Source organism: Linepithema humile, chromosome 5 (assembly GCF_040581485.1).
Source record: "Linepithema humile isolate Giens D197 chromosome 5, Lhum_UNIL_v1.0, whole genome shotgun sequence".
Lineage (NCBI taxonomy): Eukaryota > Metazoa > Arthropoda > Insecta > Hymenoptera > Formicidae > Linepithema > Linepithema humile.
Window position 1 is genome coordinate 19,828,006 of NC_090132.1, and position 21,953 is coordinate 19,849,958.

Genomic DNA, 21,953 nt, shown 5'->3' on the forward strand with positions numbered 1-21,953 from the left:
TAAACGAAATCGAATCTCTCAGTTGAAACGTACAGTGTTAAGACAATTGAGCCATCAACACTTAGGGATAATGGATTATATTTTTTGCTCCAATAATTTTAATTCTAATAATATTCATTATGTATGACAATTTTGTTGAGAGTCGATATTACTACTGCCTACTATTGCAATTTAAATAAATGTTTTGCTCGTATTAAATACTTGAAACAAAAGTCAGAAAACATCATTATCGTATTTACAGTCCACTTGCGTGTTTAAAAGTAAATTTTGAAAAGTTGATTTACTTAATTTTTCTGTTTATTGAGATAACATTAGAAGCATGTTGTTATTTGTTATTTGCCAATACAATGTTATATTATTTGACAATATAATATTATAGTATGACAATATTAGACGAATAAAACAAAATAGAATAATAAATATGAATAAGTTTTTGAAAAATTAAAAATATGCATTTTCATACGTTAGAGTAAAATCATATATTTGTTTCTGTCATATAAAATTTATATATTGTCGATACATTAGATTTATTGTATATTCTTCAGGGAGTTGATCTCATTTATTGTAGAACGTGTAATAAATCAATACATACATAAATAAATGACAACACATTAATAATAATAATAATAATATAAAAAATACAATATATTAGATTAAATATAATAAAATATGCTGGAAATTTTTCAGGAATTTTGAGATATCTCGTTATGACAAGTTTGATATAAAACTCGCGATAACACGTCAAGCACGCTTGGGATGGATGAATGCGCTAATGTGATTTTAAAATGTGATTTTAATGGGCTAAAATGTGATTGTAAAATTCGATAAATATTCGAAAACGGAAAATTATGTTATGCTAAATATTAAATATTATAATATTTGAAAATAATATATTTACAAATTATTATTTTGTTGTAATATTTACAAATTTTTATAATTAATTCCTAGTTCTCTGCATTGGATCAGTTGATAAAATTGTGTCTGTTCGTTTAACACATGTTGCGTTATTGTTATACATATTTTTATATCACAGCGCGATGAAAATAGAACAGGTTTCGTGATGTTACGTTGTTCGATGAAGGCTTCTGGCATATCGCGCGAGCAGCATTTTGTAAAACTATTCCGCACGATTCTATCTTCACGACTTCCGTCTTTGCAGCTTCTCCTTTCGCATAAACAGTCCGTGATGGTGGCCATCCAGTTTTACGAAAGATCATACATACATATCAGAATCCTTGATCGTAAGCGTCGCGCACATGTTCCAGTTTCCGCAGGAACCCGAGACCAAAGGTGTCTCGTACCATTTCGCCCCGCCTTATCACGTGCGCGCGCGATCGATCCAGTTCGTCTTCGGCTCTCGCTCATTTATATTCCGCGCGTCTCGCACAGCTTTCGACTTTCCGGGCCGGTGGAAAGGGTGCGTGGGTAATCCCGTTGCAGCGGTGAAGTTTCGAGTAACGATTTGACATTCGCCCTATAAGTACGCCTGCTGTCAGAGAATCGACCTCCCGTAACGGTAGGGAAATGCCGGTGACGAACATGGTTGCGTAAGCACTTCATTCGCCCCTGGAGGTTTCGTTAATATCAGTTTCACCGGTCGCTTGCGTAACGAGCCAATTCCCTGCCAGTGACTTGGGAAGAGGTTTCCCCTTCCGCTACTTTGCCAAAGCGAATCCGTTGCTCTAAGCCGCCCGTGATTAACCCTTCTAGCGCTTCTAAACGACTATTTCGCTTGGTTTCAGCCGGTTTGTGTCAATTCAACGATGATGATCACTACGTGTCGACTAGGATGTTTTCGTAGTGACGTAACTAAGTAACTCGCTGACATTCGAAGCTCTCCGTTTGCGATTATGTAACGTGATTTGACATATACGTGATGCATAATATAGTCGTGTCAGAATAATTTAGGTATAAAGGGATTACATTATTCTGATGCATATTTAAATGATTTAAATATCCCAGATAGCAAAAAAAATTTTTGGTTGCTTTTTGCAGTTTTTTAAAGTGTTTAAAGTTTTTTAACAGCTGGTGAAATGCGGAATTTCGAAGCTGATTATTTAGTGACGACCTGGTTTTTAATGCCAACTGTAATAACAGTTTTGACATGAAACAACTGTTCTGCGGAATTGAGTAAATTGAAAATGTGGCATAATTATGCTGTAAAAATAGATGCGTGAAGTGTAGTATTGCTTCCGGTTCTCTGCGCGGGCTTACTTTACAGGAAATACATTAAATCTTGTTCGCGCATGTGTCGCGCATGTGTGTGTCGACAGATTCAGTTTCACTTTAACGATTACAGCGGCGCGTACGGAATTCTCCACGGGGAATGTTTATGAAGCCTCACGTTCCGGCATATTTATTAGCACGGTAATTCACGCCTGCGTACGATTTAAGCAACATTTTATTTTTTATTATCGCTCATGTGCCGTGCAATTACGTTTTACGCACGTACAAATTATCACAGTCGTAAATACGTTGATCGAATCGTGAATGCGTGCTAATTCTTTGCATATATTTTACTTAACCTTTTTATAATAAAAGATGCATTTTGAATTGTTCCTTTTATTCCGGAAGTTCTTTTAATTATGAACTTAAACGGAAAAAAGAAATAAAAATTCTTTTCAAAGTTACAGTTTCTTTCTTCAAAGGAAACTCCGTTATGAAAGGGTTAACTCTCACGGAAGCTGTATTTACGAGGTCGGTACGAGCGATTTAAATCTGCGAAAGGGAAGCATGCGGTAGTCAGGCGACTGAATGAAAATTTCTTTTCTAAATGTCCGCGTAACCGTATTAACGTCCGCCTTCTTTTTCCGTATCTACTTTTCCGTCTCTTTTTGAAATCTCTTCGTGTATTCCTTCATTACGTTTCTCGCGTCGTTCATTTTGTCCCATTTAACGCTAGTTAGCAAACGCACTCAGCGTTTGCTCCTTCTCTTAATACGTTTATTGACTTATAATTAACGTTTCTCTACGACTTACGAATGATAATCTACATTATATAATCTTTTTTCGTTTTTCCTGTTTAAATGTTAATTTGCGAGATTTTCACGATGCAGTCAAAGCTTTAGTCGGGCAAAAAATATTTTTCTTTCGTAATATATTTTTAATAAACTTTAGCTCACGCTACTTTCTTTTAAACAAAAGTATATTTTGCAATACGATAATTATGGATTAAGTAATTAAATTCAATCCAAATACATATGCTTCAAGCGCGAGCCTATGCGCACAACACGATAATATTGTTCAGATAAGATAAAATATAGTTCACTATCTTACAAAATTGTTTCGCATTTCTCAATTATTCAATAATTAACATGCAACTACTACATATAATTACATTATTATATTATGTTAGAAACAGCGATGTTTGTCGTAATAAATACAATACAAATACTTACAATAGCGTCGTGCAAACTACCGGTATTGGTTGAAAAACACGTTCTATCGTCTCACATCGAGAAATTTTAGCTGCGCTTAGCACGATATTTCTTAAACATTTCAATAGTGCAATAAGCGCTATGCAAATTCTGTTTTGTCATGGTCAACTGATGGTCTTGTTATTATTATTAAAGGAGATTGGAAAAAAATTTTCTTATCAATATTTTTAGATTATTATTATTATAACAGAGAACGGCTATAAATTATTATCAATTTATTACATATTATTTTTAATAAAATCACACGCTACAATAAATGTTATTTTTCTAGTTTTTACTTTTCTTGATAATTTTAATAACAAACTTATGTAAGATATTTTCTACGTGCGAAACTGGGAAAACTGTTTTAATATACTCGCCTTTATAGTCCGTTATATTCGTAGTTTCGCCGATCTGCACCGAAATGTCCGCGTCGCGGTTAACTGGAACGCATGCCACTTCTTCCATTTTCATCTATATTCCTTTTCGTTGTACGTTCTCTAGCTGCAGTTTTTTGCTCTTTATGCCGGCCATTCGGTTCCATTTCGCGCGTTAGCTGCCACGCGCGTTCACCACCGTAACGTTCTCGTTCACCGAACCGATTTGGAAGCATGCATACTCACAGCGCGCGTGAATATGTGTGTGCGTGCGTGTGTGTATGTATTTGTATACGCGCGTGCACGAGACGTGTCACGGCAATTTCGAATGAATTTTCGTATTTTCAACGATATAGTTGGCGCTTCGCTATCGTCTGCAAACGAGCGAGCACGGCTCGTATGTACATGAAATTGGTGAGTCTCGGTGACGCGAACTCGTTATTTTTCTACGCGGCTTGGCGTCCGCGATTTGTCTTCCATTGATTTCCGCGATGCGTCATTTAAAAGCCGATATTTTGCTCGTCGATCGTTCCAAAAGAGCCAATTTGCAAACGGTGTTTATCAAGTTTTACATTGGCTACTTATCAAACTTCCATTTACGTGTATATAGAAATAGTATACGCGTTAATTGATTTTTTAAATGTTTCTTGATATGAGAGAGAGAGAGAGAGAAAGAAAGGATTTAAGTAAAGCTTTTAAGCAGATATCCGGACCGAACCGGAATTTGAATCGGAAAAATCATTTCGTAACCAAAACCGGAACCGTAATCGTAATTGTCTCATTTTTTATTAAACTGAAACTGAATCAAAATTTTATAAAGTTTATAACATTGGAACCATAACCAGATCGGTTAAATTATTTTCGGTTTACGCTTTTTTTTCGATTCCGGTTCCGGTTCAGTCCGGGTCCCTGATTTTAAGTATTAACCACTAAAAAATGAGATTTTTGTTACTCTTCAAAACAAAGCAAAATTTTATACCAGCAATTTCTGAAACATTGTACGTGTAAATGTGGACAACGTAATATATGTGTGTCTTTCGTAAGTTAAATGTGTGTTTATAACACGGATTGTTGTACCAATTCTCTCGTAGCCGTTCGTTGCGCGCGTTAAGTATAACGAGAATTTCATTATTGAAACGAGATATTAATTTCTTTCTGAAGTACGCTTTGGATTATATTCCCTTTGACAGTCACAGCTTCACTTAGTTTTTATATAATGGATATTCCACTCGAGTGGAATGGTAAATCGGGAATATTTTTTTTTCCTATTTTGTGTTGATCCGATGTCAAAGGTAGGGCTCTCGTTTCGTGCGTTTTTGAGCAAAAACTGTGAATGCGTACACACTCTTATCGAAGATATTGCCTTCGACTGCATCGGAATAAGAGATGAGAAAGTGTAATCTGTACATATAATAAAACTGTAATTAAAGTACAAAACCTTTGCATAGGATTACGCTTCAATTATTTCATGAAGAAAAGAGAACATTTCCGGTTTATATTTTCATAAAACGTATATTGCTGCACATGCATGCTGTTTTATATTTCCCGTACGTTATGATTCTAGAAACATGCGTAGCAGATCTTTATTTGAGAGAAAAACATATAGAGAGAAATGTGTGTCGCATGCATTTTCAAAAGTTTCCGTTTAATTTGGCACTTCCGCTTTGTGCTTGCGTTTTTATGATGATTTTCGAAAACGGAAATTACTTTCCAACGCATAGCACGCGAGAATTCGCCCGCTTTGTGAATTACATCAAAATGGAATTGAGGTTTCTCTCTTTCTCTCTTTCTCTCTCTCTCTTTCACGAATTCGCAAATGATCCTGGGACTATCTGGGCTATCGAGCGAATTTGTCGGAAAACGAATTAACTCGTAATTGCATTGAAATATAACCTAACGTGGTACAGCGAAAATTGTTCGTTTCTCGTTATAAAATTGCACTTCATTGTGATATTAGGCTAGTATTTTTATAAAGATTCCAAAAAGTAGAGAAAAAAGATATATTTTTATACAATTATGTATTTCGTTATTTTGTAATTATTTTACGAAACAAAAAACGGATCACAATTCTTTTAAAATGTCATTTTATCTATATTACTCTAATCTGAAATAATAGCGAATATACACCAAACGGGAGATTTAACGTCTAAATTTCTCTCTAAAAATAGAGTCACTTTTTCCACCTTTCGGAACTGGCCATCACATACGTACCCATCACTTCTCGCAAATCGCTCTTGGAATAATAACGATAAATCGAACGGATATGGTTAAGAGCGAAACGTGGTCGAACATCGTCGGCGGCGATCTCGTAAAACAAATTGCAAGTCTTTTTCCGGTATCGGCTCGCAAAGTACGGTCATCATACTTGGAAACGTGTATCTATCGTCGCGCATATACATGAAATATTTTGCGGCTTCGAAGGTGCTAAGAAACCATACTGAGAATATCATTTGATGATAGTCATGCGCGCGCTCTTTCTCTCCCTTTCTCTCTCTTTCTTTCTCTTTCCCCTCTCTCTCTTCTCTTCCTTTTTTCTCTCCCTTTTCCCCACCTTCACTTTGGTTGTCCGTAAGGATTGCTGCCACTAGTCGTTCATTCGCTGGGTGCAGACGCGGGGGTTACGTTGGGTGCGATCTCTTATCGGGGCTACGAGCAGCGCGAGTCTACCCACGTTTCCCTTATCTTTCTCGCCTTCCCTTGCCTGTGGAACTTACAACCTCACTCATACACATACGCGCGATACATATTGTCGTTCAAATGTACGAGCTCCGGCAGCGACGAGCTCGCCTATGGATGGTCGCCATCGACTGGCGTCGTCCACGTTGTCTTTGTCGTCGTCGTTGTCCTCGATGACGACGTTTTTCACGGTTTTTCCGCAGACTTCGACTGATCCATGCGATCTTTTTCCACGGATAACCGCCGCGTTGTTACTCTCGCGATGATCGATCCACGTTCGCGTACGTTCTCGACCGAATTCGACTCTCATCGATCGCTTCAAATTCCGCATCGTAAATTGAGGGAACGGCGATCGATTAATCATCGCCTTTCGTTTTCGGAACAGATTTACGGAGGCAAAACTTCGAACTCTCATTGTTTTAGAATCGATTGTACTAGCAGGTGCGTGTGTGTGATATACGGAGAGGGTGAATCAGATGAACGCCGAATGTGATCGGATGGTGATGTCTTTTATGGACGTTGGTCGTTTCGCGCTGTATATAGAAGGGGAGTAAATGGCATAAGAAGCCGTTCGATGCTGCATTCACGTAACAGAGAGAGCTCTTTTACTTTTATGAAAGGTGTCGTTTCTTCATTTTTATTGGAATCGTTCCTGCTACAAACATAGTAACTATTCATAGGGCAAAGGGTAGATGAGTGCTCGGCTATTAAAATTTATTATGATGTTTGCTCGTATTTACACAACTGCAGTATAAATTCTTATACATTTTTTTAAATAATACTAGAACAATACAAGCGCGCGCTACGCGCGCGCACTTATTGTAATAATTTAATAATTATGAAATATAAATATTTTAATAAAATTTTTTTTTATTTTAAATAACCGTCAAAATAACCTTTGCTCTCTAACTATCAAACTGTCAGAATAATCGAGATAACCAATCAACGTCGCGGAAAAGCGTCAACAATACTTTCGATACATTCGAGTATCGATCTTTCATGCCTTTTTTAAGAGTGGATGATTTTCTTAAATACTTTAGACATATTGCAAAGAAAAATTGAACAAAGCTCTATCGTGTAAAAACTTCAAGCGAGTGAACTGTGAAGATAAACTAACGTTAAAAAACAAAACTGTTTTCTAATTTAAAATATTTTTTTATACAACATTTATCTGGTTGGTGAAGGAATAAAATAGAAATCATGATAACTGTTGTAACTTTAAAATTAATAAATTGTGTTGATCTCGACGTTTTTTATATTAAAGTGAGATTGTGAGATGCGTGAAGTTTCCACTGTCTTCAAAATAACAATATTATCCGCTGCCAAAGTCGCTTCGTTAGATATCGTTCTTTTTTAAGTTTTGTGATTTGAAGCAAGAAGCTTGTCGATCGGAATCCGACTGCAGGGAACATCGCGCATACTCACTGAACTATCGTCCGCTTCTCTACAGCCAGCCGCTTCGAAAAACTCAGTCAGCCGGACGAACCCGAGTAGCGAAAGTTTTCCGAAACTCCAGTGGCGCGGCTGGCAACGGGCGAGATTGAAATACATTCGTTTCGCTTTTCCCTTTTCTCCTCTTTTCCGCTCGCTCCTGCCCCTTCGTTTTTCGCGTCAGGATTCGTTGCCTTTATCCCGGTGCGCCATGTCGGATTTGTAATTCGGCGACTCAGGCCGGGTTCTACCGTTGACGTCGAGCTCAAAAACAGATAAAGCTCGTGCGCGGCCGTGCTTTTCCCAAGGTAATTTGCACGGTTCGATTTTGATGATTACTTCACGCGAAAATCATCAAAAGTCACAAACCACGTAGAGCGAAAGAATTTTAATCCTATGAAGCGGTAGTAAATTTTTATTTTTTTTCTTATTACATTTTTTATTGTATTGTACAGTTTGTAAAAGAGAATAAGGATTTTACTAATTGACGCTTGAATTAGTTAAAGGCATGAAAAATATAGAATATAAGATTTGAGAAAATGTAATATTATTTTTATTGCCTTTTTTATAAACGCAAAAAAAATAAATTAATATAATATAAAATACGGAACCAATCTTTTCTTTCGTTTACTGCATTATCCGGAATGAATTATCTAGGGAGAACCGTGTAAACAATATTTCATCTCAAGTGACTAGTATGTAGTAAAGTGTTGGAAGGCTCCTTCCGCGACTGGTTATATTGCCGGGATGCGCAACTCGAATATTAAAGCAAAGCACGTTACTACATAAAGTTTAAATTAAAATTAATTGAGCCACATTATCAACTTTGTTTTAATGGTTTTATTGCAGGTGTACTGTTAATGATACAGGTATTTTTTTCCCGTAAATTTTACGCCCTACTAATTTAAAAAAGAAATTATTATTTTAATTATTTGCTAATATGTTGAGTTTGAAAAATAGTGAATTGTGTATAATTTTTTTTTTTTTAATTTTTTTTTGTGTAGTACCTATTGTATAGCACAAGACTTTCTATTCAAAACGAGTTGGACTTGAATCGGCTAATTTTAAAGTCAGAATTCAATCATAAACATAGGAAAACTAAAAAATTTAATTTCTGTTTGACATTTCTTTCTCTATCTTAAACTATATATTGTTTATTTAAAATGTTTATTTACTGAATAAATCTTTTTGATTAATATCGAATAGCTCTAATTGAAAGAATTTATTTGCATATTGCAAATAATGTATGAAATGTATGTGTTGTAGCGAAAACTGAGAATAGAGAGTTACATAAACGCAAGATAAAGTATGCAAAATAAGCATGCGTGATGAGTTTGCATCTTGATACGGGGAATGTAAGTACTTTTCCCCTGTCACTCAATCTTGTCAAGAACGCAGAGCGAAGCTCTCGAAAGAGAGCTCGTGTGAAGTATCTCAAGAGAATATGCCCTTCGTAACTACTCGATCTCCGGGGAACATGAGGACGCGTAAATCCGTAAATCGCCCGCTCATCATAGTTTCCTCCGATAATTCTTGCATGAAACCGGGACTCGTCAAAGTTGTCAATGTCAATGTTACAGAAGGGAGGGAAAAAGCTATTACATTGTGCTGTCTGTCGTGAAATGAGAAATAAAAGTTTTAATTGATGAAAACTAATAAAATTTAAACCACCAATCTTTAACTTACAGAAGACTGTAAAAGAATGATTTCATTAGAAAGTATTTGTCAATCTAATAAACATATATGTTATCTGTAGAACAACAGAATATTATGTGTAGATTAATAGGAAAAAAGAAGTTTTTTGTTATTTTCTTGCTTGATTATTTTTCTACTGGCAATTTTCTGATGTTATTAATTAAAAAATGTTTAGTTTGCTTTATAAATTCATGCAGTAATTAAGTCGTCGGATATTGTGGCAATTTTCGAATATTTCGTGAAATTAATTTGCTTGAGCACGCAATCCAGGACGGGACCCAGTGCCGTTGCGAGGGTTACACGAAGGCCTCAAGGGCTGCAACTCGTCTGTAGAATTCGAAAGTTTAGATTGCACCTCCGTGCTAGCCTCAACCAATTGGTTTAGTAGTTTCGGCCGGTATAACAATGGTGGAAAATGTCGGACTGGAGACGCGCGCACCGGTCACGGAGACGATTTTGTGGTACATCTCGGATAAATTCAGTTATTCTGTTCATTTTGCTGTGTGTGAAAATGCTAACAGTATCGAACACGCGCTTTGCTTTATAACTTTTATTTGATTGCTGAACTCTTTGCTAGTCTAAAAGTTAATCAATTTCTAGTTTTTTAATTCCTTGCGAGTAATTGAGAATGCCTTGAAATTATTTTGATTTTTAAAAGATTTTATACAGCTATTTTACACATTTATTTAAAAAATAATTTTTCAAAGTTTTTTATTTTTGTTGTCACTTTAACACTTAATTCTGTAGTTAAAAAAGTTTGTGTTTATGTATTCTAAATAATTGGAAACGAAAGTATTATAGAACAAATAATTTGCACAACTATGTTTTACGTACATAAATCATACTGTACAAAACAAATGTTTTTTATCTGCGCGACGCGTCGTATTGATAGTGCGAATATTTTCGAAGTAAAACCGCAGTATACACAGTGTATGTACCAGTGTACTACTGGTTAACCCAAATGTTTTGCTTTATCGTAAATAAATTGTTTTTCGAAGTTTTGCTAAACTATTTTGGTATATGTATTTTTTTATAACGCAAAGTGAGATTAGTTTGTTCTTATTTATATGAGTTTAATTCTTGAATACGTACACGTATACCAGAGTGAATATATTTGTATGTTTAATGTAAATTTTACAATTAATTCGCCTTATATATGACTTAAGAAAATTTCTTTTTTGTGTTGCAGGGTTAAGGCAGCGCCCTGGACCTACGGACTCTCCGAGAGGAGGTAAGTTTTATATGCAAAAGTTCCATTTTCTTATACGAAAGACTATAAAACAAGACTATAAAAAACTATAAAAAACAAGAACATTCATATTCTTCTTTGACAAAAGTTATTGATATAAAGTTTGAACAATTTTTACTTGTTTCGATTTTATCGATGCAATGATATTCTAAATATGTAATACATTGAAATTTGAAGAAAGAAAATTTTAAGAAAATTATAACAATTCGATTTTTCTACTTAATGATTACATTATATTATTTGTATTATTTAATTTGTGTCAAGGAAGGTTATGATCAATCATTTGCACTCTACGGATTATATTTATATTGTATATTTACGTTGCAATATTAATTACATTTATTATCACTATATTAACGTAAAATAATATTATGATAATTATTATTATAATAATGTTTATTATTCATCACCGTGCCACCGATTGAGCACGCAACCGTGCGATTTACATTGCGCGTGAACCGTATGTTACATCGAGCGTGTATAATCCGCCGTGCGATAAAGAATGTAGATACCGATTCGATTTAACAAACTCTATGGGCATAAAATGTGATTCGGAAGTGCGCTGGGTCGAAAGCGCGCTCGGGAATAAACGCTAATATACTCTTAACTGCTTGTACTACATTATAGCGTACTCATTAACGTAATTGGTATAAGCCTCTCGATTAACGAGAACATTGCGCGGGCTCAGGTGGACACGCGAGAAACGGATAATATGTCATTTAATTAACTGACGAATCGCAAAATGAAGACGTTAACGCGCAATTATGGTATATCGTTAAAATCACCCTCTCGCTACTTCGCTGTATAGAGTAGCAGCACAATCGATTGCATTCGAATGCGTTCGGATGCGAAATTCGTGGGGCTTTCGCAACCGGGTAGTGATTATACAAATTTTTGAATTGCGCCGACATACAATACGGCCGTAGCGGCCTTTCAAGCTATTCGGGCGTCATAATGCCGACTACGCTTTAAAAAAAAAACAGTTCGATGATACGATCGTACATTGCAGCGTGAAATGGCGCGTCCGGTGAGAAAATGTTACAGATTTTCCATCGAGTCCTGTGAGTGCTTTATCGGTACATTACGCTCGTACAAACGGCCACTCGCGTTTTACGGTCGGTCAGGGGTTCATAGAAGAAAATTGAAGCGTTAGCGGCTTTTCGCGCGCTCGTTCGGTGCGACCGAAGCTATCTTTTTCCGTCACTAAAACGGTACGCCAATTTTTCGACCTTTGACTGTGTTGCGCTCAATGCTAAAAAATACACGACTGTCGTATTGCGGCGCGCGAATTATTTCCATCGGGTTTCAGTTTGATTTTTATTCGTGCGCTCGTGACATCACTCTTTTGTGAAAACAATCGAATTTCACCCGCACGCGTGTAAACACGCGTTCTGTTTGACCCTAACTCGGATTGCTATTAATTGAGTTGCCGATTTTTTTTCCTTTTGTTTTGTCTACTGTGAAATCGTACGCGATATAAAAAAATTTAAGTTTTAACTTCAATGCGTAAGATTAACTATGCTGCTAAATAACGAGAAAAGAGAAGCAAACATTGTCTTCTGTTTCACGAAAACGAAATTAGCGTTAGTCAAACTAATTAGCGTTAGTCAAATTTGATTTAACCTAAAATTTTAATTAGAACTTAACTGATGTTTTGATTGCTTAATCTTTACAAGTTAAAATTTCTCATAAAAACAGCGTCGTAATCTACGATATAACGCGAGAAACTATTCATATTGAATTAGTTATACTGATTCGTAGTTGTCGTTCTTTCTTGCGCTGATAACGTTACCCTGCCGATTTCTCGAAGCAAAATTCGTGCTGCGTTGAAAATTTGCTATTTATCTGACGCATGTGGAACCAGGACATTTCCCGTAGCCTCTGGCGCAACTCGTTAAAAAGTAATGTATTCCGTTAGCAGTATAGGCGGGTGGAATACCGACGAGTAAGGGGCCCTTTTGCGCCAACGGCCTGTACGGATGTTCTCATCAAAGGGCACACACCCTATCCTTCCCCGCAGCCAACCACCGTTCAAGGGTGAACCTCTCGTCGCTCTCGCTCGCGCAAAGTTAAATCGCTTCCGTCTCTCTCTCTAGACGGCATCACTGAATTTTTAGTTCGTTTCTGAATTCGTTTCGCTACACATCACGTTCGTTCGCGTTGGTCGCGACACTACCGCAAACGCCCGAGAAGAATCCTCACAATCATGGCAGAATCGAAATCAGCCTAACCAAATATTCAACACTTTGTGGTGTGCGAAGAAAATACGAAAAACACCATTTGTGTGGAAACTGAAGCGGCAATTATTTACATATTTATTTTTTGTATTACCGAGAAGGATAATAAAATTACGCTAGGGCAGTTTTTCCACGGTGTCTTAAGCTAAAATAAATAGTGTTTCTATAAATACTAATTAAACAATCTTCTCTCTTAAGTTGAAAAAGTTTACACGAATATCTCAGTGTCTATCATTAACGAGAGATTAATGGTTAAAGTATTATATCTCTAAGGCAAAAATTAACAGTGCATTAGTAACAAAAATAAATGTTTGTTGTTATTTCTTTCTCTGATTGGCTGAAAGTATTTAGTGGTAGACTGCAAATAATGACTTCAACTCAGTCTACATTTTAGCAACGCGCAAAGTACCATTAAATGCATAGTTCTCCTTTTGTGCTTAATTCATCCTTTGTATCGCAGTCGTTATCTCGGTATAATATAGTTTTATTCAGATTTACGGTGAGGTAACGCGCGCGTGCGCCTGTGTTTGCGAGCCATTTAATCGAACACCAAAAACGGCGATAAATCCTGTCGAGCGTGCAACCGATTCATCTGCTGGCAGATGGCTTAATTTAAACGGCGGCGCACGGAAGTCTCCCGCGTAATTACCGTCACAACCGAGGTTTTGTTTCGTATCCGCAACAGGGTCGCGCGGCACGATGTCGCGGGCGAATGTCACGCTCGCCTCTGACGCGATACGTCTTTCCGACTCTCCGGCGTAATTAAGGCCGAATGATATTCGCCGCTGTACGAAAGTTTAGATTATTCTGTCACGAGTGACGACAACGCGCCGGGGACGATGCGTACGATTATTTTTTCCTCGCGCAGGCAATCGCCCGTATTTTTTCCGCTGACGCTAATAACTTGATGTTATGGTATTATACAGATTAAATTTTCTGAATTCAAGTACAAGATAGAATTTTGTCATTTCCATATTTTTTGTACTCCGTCTATTATTAAAATTTCATAGTGGCTTCTAATTTCATAGTCATGTGTTATTATAATGCACAAAGGTCTACTATAAGTTTTTAATATCATGAATTTCTCGTTCATCGATTTTTTGGAATAATTTGTACAAATATGTGAACTTGACGTGACGTTGTGAAAGTTATATATTCCATCTTTATATATGGAGAAGAAAATTATTCTAAAGATTAATGTAGTATGTTTTGCCGCGCTATAGTGCAGCGATAGTGCTTTTTAGTTAGTTTCGCCGCTGCGAAAAGCTTAAATCTTGTGCTGAATATTATTACGTTAATAATGTTACTCAATTTACTCTATTCCCTGTATAGAGAGTCCTTGACGATTTGCTTTCGCGCTGTGTATATCTGAGGCGCCGGAGCTACCGGTTTTCGCGGTGGTTAACGTTTGAATCTGACGCTTGTATCTAATTCTGTTTAGCGTAGTGACCGAGATGCGCGTAGACGACGCCGCGCGTCACGACGCGTTCGCGGCGCGCTCGCTTGCGGGAAAGTTTAAATTATCCTGTCCGCCGGGAGGAAGCGTCTCTCTCTTCTCCGCCGGGAAACGACTCGAATTGGTCGAGTCTGATTAGTTCGGCGGTCTCTCGCCCGTTTTATCCTCTGTCTTTATCTCTTTCTCCCTTTCACCATCGTCCTTTTCGCAGTTCAGTAACTACCGTGCACCTAAACTGAAGAGACTGGCAGTAGTGCGTCCAAGATGTTGCTATGGCTTTTCCACCGAACGAACTAACCGAAAACTGCGAAAACTGCGAAACGACGCAGCAGACGCCGTATTCATCTCGGATTTTCTTCCTTCTTTTCTCTTTGGTCTTTTTTCCCCCCCTTCCCCCTCAAATTCGCCCATACCCGCGCTTCATTCTTTGTTCCTTTCCTTTTAGAGCGGACAGGAAGGCACTACATTATAACCTCGGAACAACGATCTCCGTTTTCTGTTTAATCAAACCTCTTCACTAACATCGCGATAGCTCCGGAAGACCGTATCAATTCACATAATGAACGCCCGGAAGGTGTAGAAGCGGCTTTATGGATCTCGAACATCCCGGGAGACGCGGTGTGGGCTTGGTTTAATCAGCTGGCGGATATTCCTACGATATACACAGCACATTCAGAATCTAGTCTCTAAAGTGGCGGAATATAATGCAAATGGAATTCGTCCAAGTCATTGAAAGTTCCTCAATGTGCATATTTACGCGACGGAAGTGATCGTTTGGGGATATTTTTGAGAAGAAATAGCCGTAACGCGCATAAAGTATGGAAAAATAAAAATTTTGGAATAAATCTGATTTTGTCATCAATATAGTTGTGACGAATGTGACATTATTCTATTATTTTATCATTGCAAATAGAAGTAGAAATGTTTTAGGCACAATATATAGACAAGTTTGACGTATCCCGGTCAGTTTTACACGATTAAATAAGCGACACAAATAACGCCGATAAATGAAGGATAATAATTACATCGCTGCGGTGTATGAGAATGTATAATGTGAAATGAGTGTCTAGGGAGTCGCCACCTGTGGCGACGACCTGGATCGGGCCCGCAGCGGCGGTCACGTCGTGTCGCTGCCATAAACTATCGCTTCCGGTAAATCACGTAGCATATCTCTCCGCGTTGATGTGTATCGCGCGAATTAATATTTATGGCATTACGTCGCCCGCGTCCTTCCTAACGCGCGCTTGCCGGAATGTATCCTCCAAGTGGGTGGGCGTTAGGATTGACACGAGATTGCATTCGTATCAAAATGTGTGCTGCGCGGTCGGTTCACTTTTTTCTTCCTGCCTGTATCACCCCCTTTCGAAACAGCAGCGTGGAAAAAATCAAGCTGAAATAAACGAGATGGGAATGAAACGAATTCAACCAGCCGTGGAGTGTACATCAAAGAGTGGTTACGAGGGCGAAAGCGTGAGAGGCGCGAGCTCCCTTTTGTATGGATTGCCACGGTAAATAGGATGCAGAATAAAACTGTCGGATTACTTTCGGCGATTCATCATGTTCCGATCAGTCGTGACACAACAGATGCTCACGCAGGCATACAAAATTTGGATTTCGCGTAATCGGTTTATTTTTTCAACGTTTAATCGCGGAATCAGATTTAACTTTCGGTTATAGGAAGTTGCTCGTTTTTGGTATCTATGTTGTATCTCGATTTCTGATACCGATATATCGTATTGCGCTCACATTCGTGATAAAAAAAATTTTGTTAGAGAAAGTTTGGTTGAAAGTTGAAATAGTTGCAACACTTGTTAAATTATAACAATTTTATTATGCGAATTTGTTATTGATCATAATCAATAGCGTACTTAAACAAATATTTTCTTTTTTCCCAAATTTATTTCACGCGGAAGATAGAAATTGAATATTGAAATTTTTCATCACATATTTTCTGTCAAAAAGTGCACATTAAAATATATGTGGAAAATAGAGGCATCAAGCTTAGAGACTTGGTAATCTTATTGCGATTTAAGTACAAAGGACGTGTCGTACTACTAGCGTCGCTTGTACGAGTACGCGGCGCTCGCAGTGTGAGGTGCAGAAATTTACTCCGAGACAAGCGCGGAAGAACGCGGCGCACGACTATTATTATTCTCATGTAGATCTCGCAAAGTTCTGCGGCGAGGATCTGCTGAAGAGCGATAACGAGGCGAGGAAAGCGCGAACTTGCTTCTCGCCGAAACGCATTCCGCGCTAATTCGCTCGAGCGGCAAGTAGCGTCAGTACCAGATGTTAGACGGCGCCATTCGGGCGAGCTTCTGCATTTCGATTTGGATCTTATAACGGCGAAGTTTCTCCTAAGTTCGCGAAAATCACGACAATAGCATCGAGTAAAAATTTATAGAAGGATCGTCGAAAAGTTATACGGCTCGTTGAAAATGTTTCATGGTTTCTACATCTTCAAATCTTTCTTCGCTAGAATAAAAGGGCTTTATAAAGATGTTTAACTTAGCTTTTAATCAAAATGAAACGAAATACTTGGAGTGAAAAGAATATGATTTCAGCATTTCGCCGTGTTATATTCATAAAAATAACTATTGATTAAAGTTGTAGGATGCTGAATAAAAATGGAACATTATTTATAACTACATAAATCTGAAGAAACGGGAAATGTCGCGCTGCGCAGATTAATAATAATTACATTACAATCCTTACGATGTTATTCTTATGGAAAAGTAGATTACATATTACAAAAACAGTTATAGAAGCCAGTTAACTCAGCTGCGCACTAAAGTGGAATTAATGGACTTTTGTAGTTTTATTTGCGCTTTCTTTCGTTCATTTCGCGATTTAATTACCTCTTGTTCTCGCCTCCTCCTGACAAACATTTTAAATTGGGTTACGCTAATAAATCTTGCTTTTTTTTTTTTATTTTGTTACTTCACGGTTTCTTTCAGAGTTTTCAGAATATTAAATTATTAATCAAATATTAATTGTATCGTAATAGCGGAAGACAATTATAGATTTAAAGCGTTTTCGAAATGCTCGATTAAATCTAAGACGAAATGAACGGATTGAAAGGCGTCTTTCATCTTTAGCTGCATTCGTGATAAAGGCGCAACTTAGCCTTTCGCACACTCTTCTTTTATCAGCGGCGGAAGCGCCGTCGATACCCGGACGGTAATGCAACTCGCGCTATTTAATACTGGACCGGGGAAGTATTTCCCGGGACCGTAGGGGCGAAACTCAATTAACAAAGTGGCTCGTCATCGTCTCCGGCGTCGAAGCGAAATCCGTTTAATGCACTTTATCTTTGTTGCCGCAGCAACGGAAAGCACTTGAAATCCGTTTAATACACTTATCTTTGTTTCTACAGTTTACGGGGAGCGTTTTGCTTTCAACGTTTATTAAGTTACTACGAAAGCGTGGCAAGACGTAGAGCGAATGCGTCGGCATATACACAGAGAATGGTTGCCGGATAATCCTGTCAACGACGGCGGGGGCTACGTGTGTCCGTTCGCATTACATTTTTACGCATATATCGAGCGCGCACCGTCTGCCTTTTGTCCGCACTTCCTTCTCTCATACCTTCCCTTTCCGTCTTTTATCGTTGCGATATAATTAACCATGTCGTTTTCATAAGACCAAAATTTTCCGATAAAATAACGCGAAAAATACTTGAGAGAGATCTTATTACGGACAAAAGATATTCTTAAACTCCGCGTCAGCTGGCTTGTGTAATATCTGAATAATTCAAACGTTGAATTGTTTCGTTTCGCGAGTCTATTTTTACATCATAAGAGCCATCATGGCATCTGCCTTCTTTACATCCGTCGCACACAAAAACTCGCGAGATTTTCTCAAAGGGCAGACAATAAGACGGAGGAGGGGCGGTTTCGAGCACCCACCAGGCTCTCGATGGATCAGAGAACTTCTTTGTACTGCCGAGTGGATTCCTTCGTCGCATTCGACAGGTGCACGCACGCTCGAGGCTAAAAGTAGACGGTACTTGGCGCGGAATTCCACTTCGGGTTTCATCCCCGCGGCGTCTAGAGACGCCCCGAAAAAATTCGTCTTCCTTTCGTTCGCGCGCTTTCTCCTTTTTGCGGCAATTAATTGCGCTATATATTTCTAGATACCGACGTATAACGTAGCAGTCGCGCCGCGAGCTCGCAAGCGATTCGCCGGCAAGATGGACGCGAGCCATCGGCGACGACAACGACTCGAAATTCGCAATTAGAGAGACGAAGCACCGACGGTAAAATCGCGTCCGGCTGGCCCGGTCCGTGGGAAAACGGACACGGACAGTCGGCCGCCTAATGGAGACAATTTATTATTTTCAACTTCCCAGCGAGCCGTACAAAACGAGCGAGTCGTCTCTCGCATTTTCTCTTGGCGCGAGAGGGAAGCTGTTATGGTGATGAATCGCGGACGGAGGAGCAGTCTCGGGGGCGTTAGAGCACGGGGGTGTGCAACGGAATGAAATCGGCCGGAAATGAGAGGGTGACGATGGGCGAAACTAGGCGAAGCTCGACTCACACGGCGGTTAACACGAAGGGGGTGGGATCCGAAACGATTATTTTACCGCATAATCGCACGCCAGATGAGCTCGCTAGTCGGCAAATCGCGCTTTCGTCAGCACAACTGATAACTTCGACATGTAACGACGCGGCATGACGACGCTTTTACGTCTTCGTTCGCGCTTTTATGCGTCCGAAATCGCTCCGAGTTCACCGGTGTCTTTTATATGTAAATGTCCTGTGAAATATCTTCCGCTGACATTGCTCGCGTTTATCATTGTCATTCTGTTAAATGATAAATTTGCAAGGGCTAGCGAAGTGCAGTATAACGTGTGAAAAGCATTCGGATATAAAAAATAGAATCGCGTAAGTTGAAAGAAATTAATTTGGAAATTGGAGAGTATTTTTAATATATATATATATATATATATAGAAATATTTCTAATAAGGATTCTTTCTTTTAACTTCACGCATCGCTTTTCCTTCGATAAATTGTCCTCAGTTATGGCGTGCAGCAGAATACTCATTTTGGGATGCTCGTATCATTATCTCGACCGTGCAAACAATGCAACCGCAGCCATGCAGCTATGAACGCTACGGACAAACTGCAGAGACGTCCAGCCTTTAATGCATCGCCAAGCGATGTTGTTTGTCAATGGCAATGGAACAAGGGAACTACACGTGTGCGGGCGAGCGCGCGAACACACGGGCACACATGCGTACACACGTGCCGGAGAGTTGTCGAGGATTGCGAGTCGCAATTTGCTACAGCCGGAATTCGTAAAGCCGGGTCTTGAATACAGCCGCGGGGGTGTGTCGAGCTAATTGGCTGCGGGGGCGAAATTGGGCCACCGGTTTACTGCCGCCATGCCGCCAGTGGCGGTATGGCGTTTTGTATCGTGTGTCGCGCGTGTGAAGTTTCCGACATCGGTGATTTGAAAAATCGGCTTATAATGCGCGAGAATGAGGAGCGTCAAAACGAATTCTAATTTCATGTTAAAAACAATTTGCTTCATTCGCGATCAATATATGTATTCGGATATAATCCAGCGTTTATTATTAGTTTTTTATTTTTACGTTATAATATTTTGACTGTCGTGTCTTAAATTGACGATTCGATTTTCGATAAATGGGTTAAAATTGACAGATTTCGAGGCAACAAATCTGTTTACACATTTCGAGACTTTATTCGCGCCAGATCATTTTAATTTTGAATTTTGGAGAATATTATTGTTCGTTTACTGTATACACACACGTTTGTTACATTTACGATATTAATTGTTCCATTCGCATTATTATACGATTCACCGCCGCAGCGTCATGTTATTATACCATTCGTGATCACGGCTATTATGCGAATTGCGAGCGTGGTGCGGCCCGATATTTTGAACCGAATAATTTCTTCATCGTACCTACGGGTTTCGCCTGTCATCGACATGCAACGCGCTGGTCGGCGGATATCGAATCGCGAAACTTCATTCGATCTTGCCGATGGCGTTGAAGCCGGTCGGTGGCGCGGGGTATCATGTCGGACGATTTCAATTTCACTCTCGTTATCAATCTGCCGCACGAAACGAGAGTAGGCGCGCGCAAGCACGGTCGTGCATCACGCGGAATTAAAAGTTTATCGCCCGTTTCTGGAATACTAATAACTCGGCGCGCTGACTCGCGCCACGCGAGAAGTTGTAATTCCGTTCGCAGGATGAATTAAAGGAATATGCGTGAACTCATGTTTTTTTTTGGGCAGGGGCGGAAGAGGGAAAATCTGAAATCAACTTTTCCATAATGAAAATGTCGAGATAGTTTTTGAGCTTTTCAGGGATTAAAAATGGCAAAATGATGACAGCGTGTAGAATGGTGGCAAATTAATAAAAAAGAATTTTATGTTTTACAACTGTAAATAGAATTTCTGAGAAATTTAATTTAAATTATTGTATAGTTTCAAAAAAATTACATTCAATCAAGCTTTTGATATAGAAAAATTTATCGCAAATGAATCAAAGGGTCTGTGGATGAAAGGGCTGTGGCGATATCGCGGAATCCTCTGTATATATCATATGTTATTTTATTCGCTATTCTATTCCGGTGTATATTCGGCTTCCAATACACGTTCACAATTATACGTGATATATATCGTTAGACGTGCTTAAAATATCAGAAAAAATTCCTTCGTATTCGCTGTCCGAGATATCGTTCACTCTAGATAATCTTAATGGCTACGAAATTATCTTGATAAATATCAACGTTGGAAATACCATTAGCGATATCTAAACACAAACAAGATGTTATCGCGTACATTAACTTATACGAAAAATACGTTGTTTTACGAAAATCGTAAATTTTTTATCATCCACTCCAAAACAATGATTTCTCTTACGCCTCTGCTACCTGTCATAGAGAGTACAATATTAACCTTAATATTAACGGCCTTCGGAATTAAGTGTACATGGACGTTTTTCACGATCGCGGACGTCGCTGTTGAATGTCTAGCTCAGCCATGCCCGGCGCACTTCGGCAGAAAGAAACGGTCTGGAGGTTTTATTTCGATTTCGCGCTACACTTATCGATTAACCACTATCTCGAGAGCGGCTGCGGGCTACTCGAGTCAATCTGCCGACGAACGAACGGCGGAAACGGCGGTAGGGTGAGCAAGCAAAGGGGGAGAAAAAGACGTGGCACGCAAAGGGCCAAGAGGGTCGAGAGGTAGACGAAGACTTTGGTACTTATCCCTTATCCCGCGGCTAAAACTGAACGCAAGGCGAAATTTCTGCTATGGGGATGAGAGCTGCGACACTTCGCGAACCGAAGAGTGCGATCGCAAGAACTAGAAAGAGAGAGAGAGAACGTGAGAAGGGGAAGGGGAGGGGGGAAGACGGTGAGAGAAAAGAGGGTAATT

The 21,953-nt window shown here is 38.9% G+C and overlaps 1 protein-coding gene across 5 annotated transcripts in view; it reads left to right on the forward strand.

The window, feature by feature from the left end:
* The window catches only part of tei (teiresias), a 314,441-nt gene that overhangs the window by 93,064 nt on the left and 199,424 nt on the right, over positions 1 to 21,953 (forward strand). For all 5 annotated transcript variants that reach the window (XM_012370246.2, XM_012370249.2, XM_012370248.2 and 2 more), the window contains one exon: positions 10,785 to 10,826. In XM_012370246.2, coding sequence (XP_012225669.1) covers positions 10,785 to 10,826 — 42 coding nt within the window. The remainder of the gene's footprint in view (positions 1 to 10,784; positions 10,827 to 21,953) is intronic.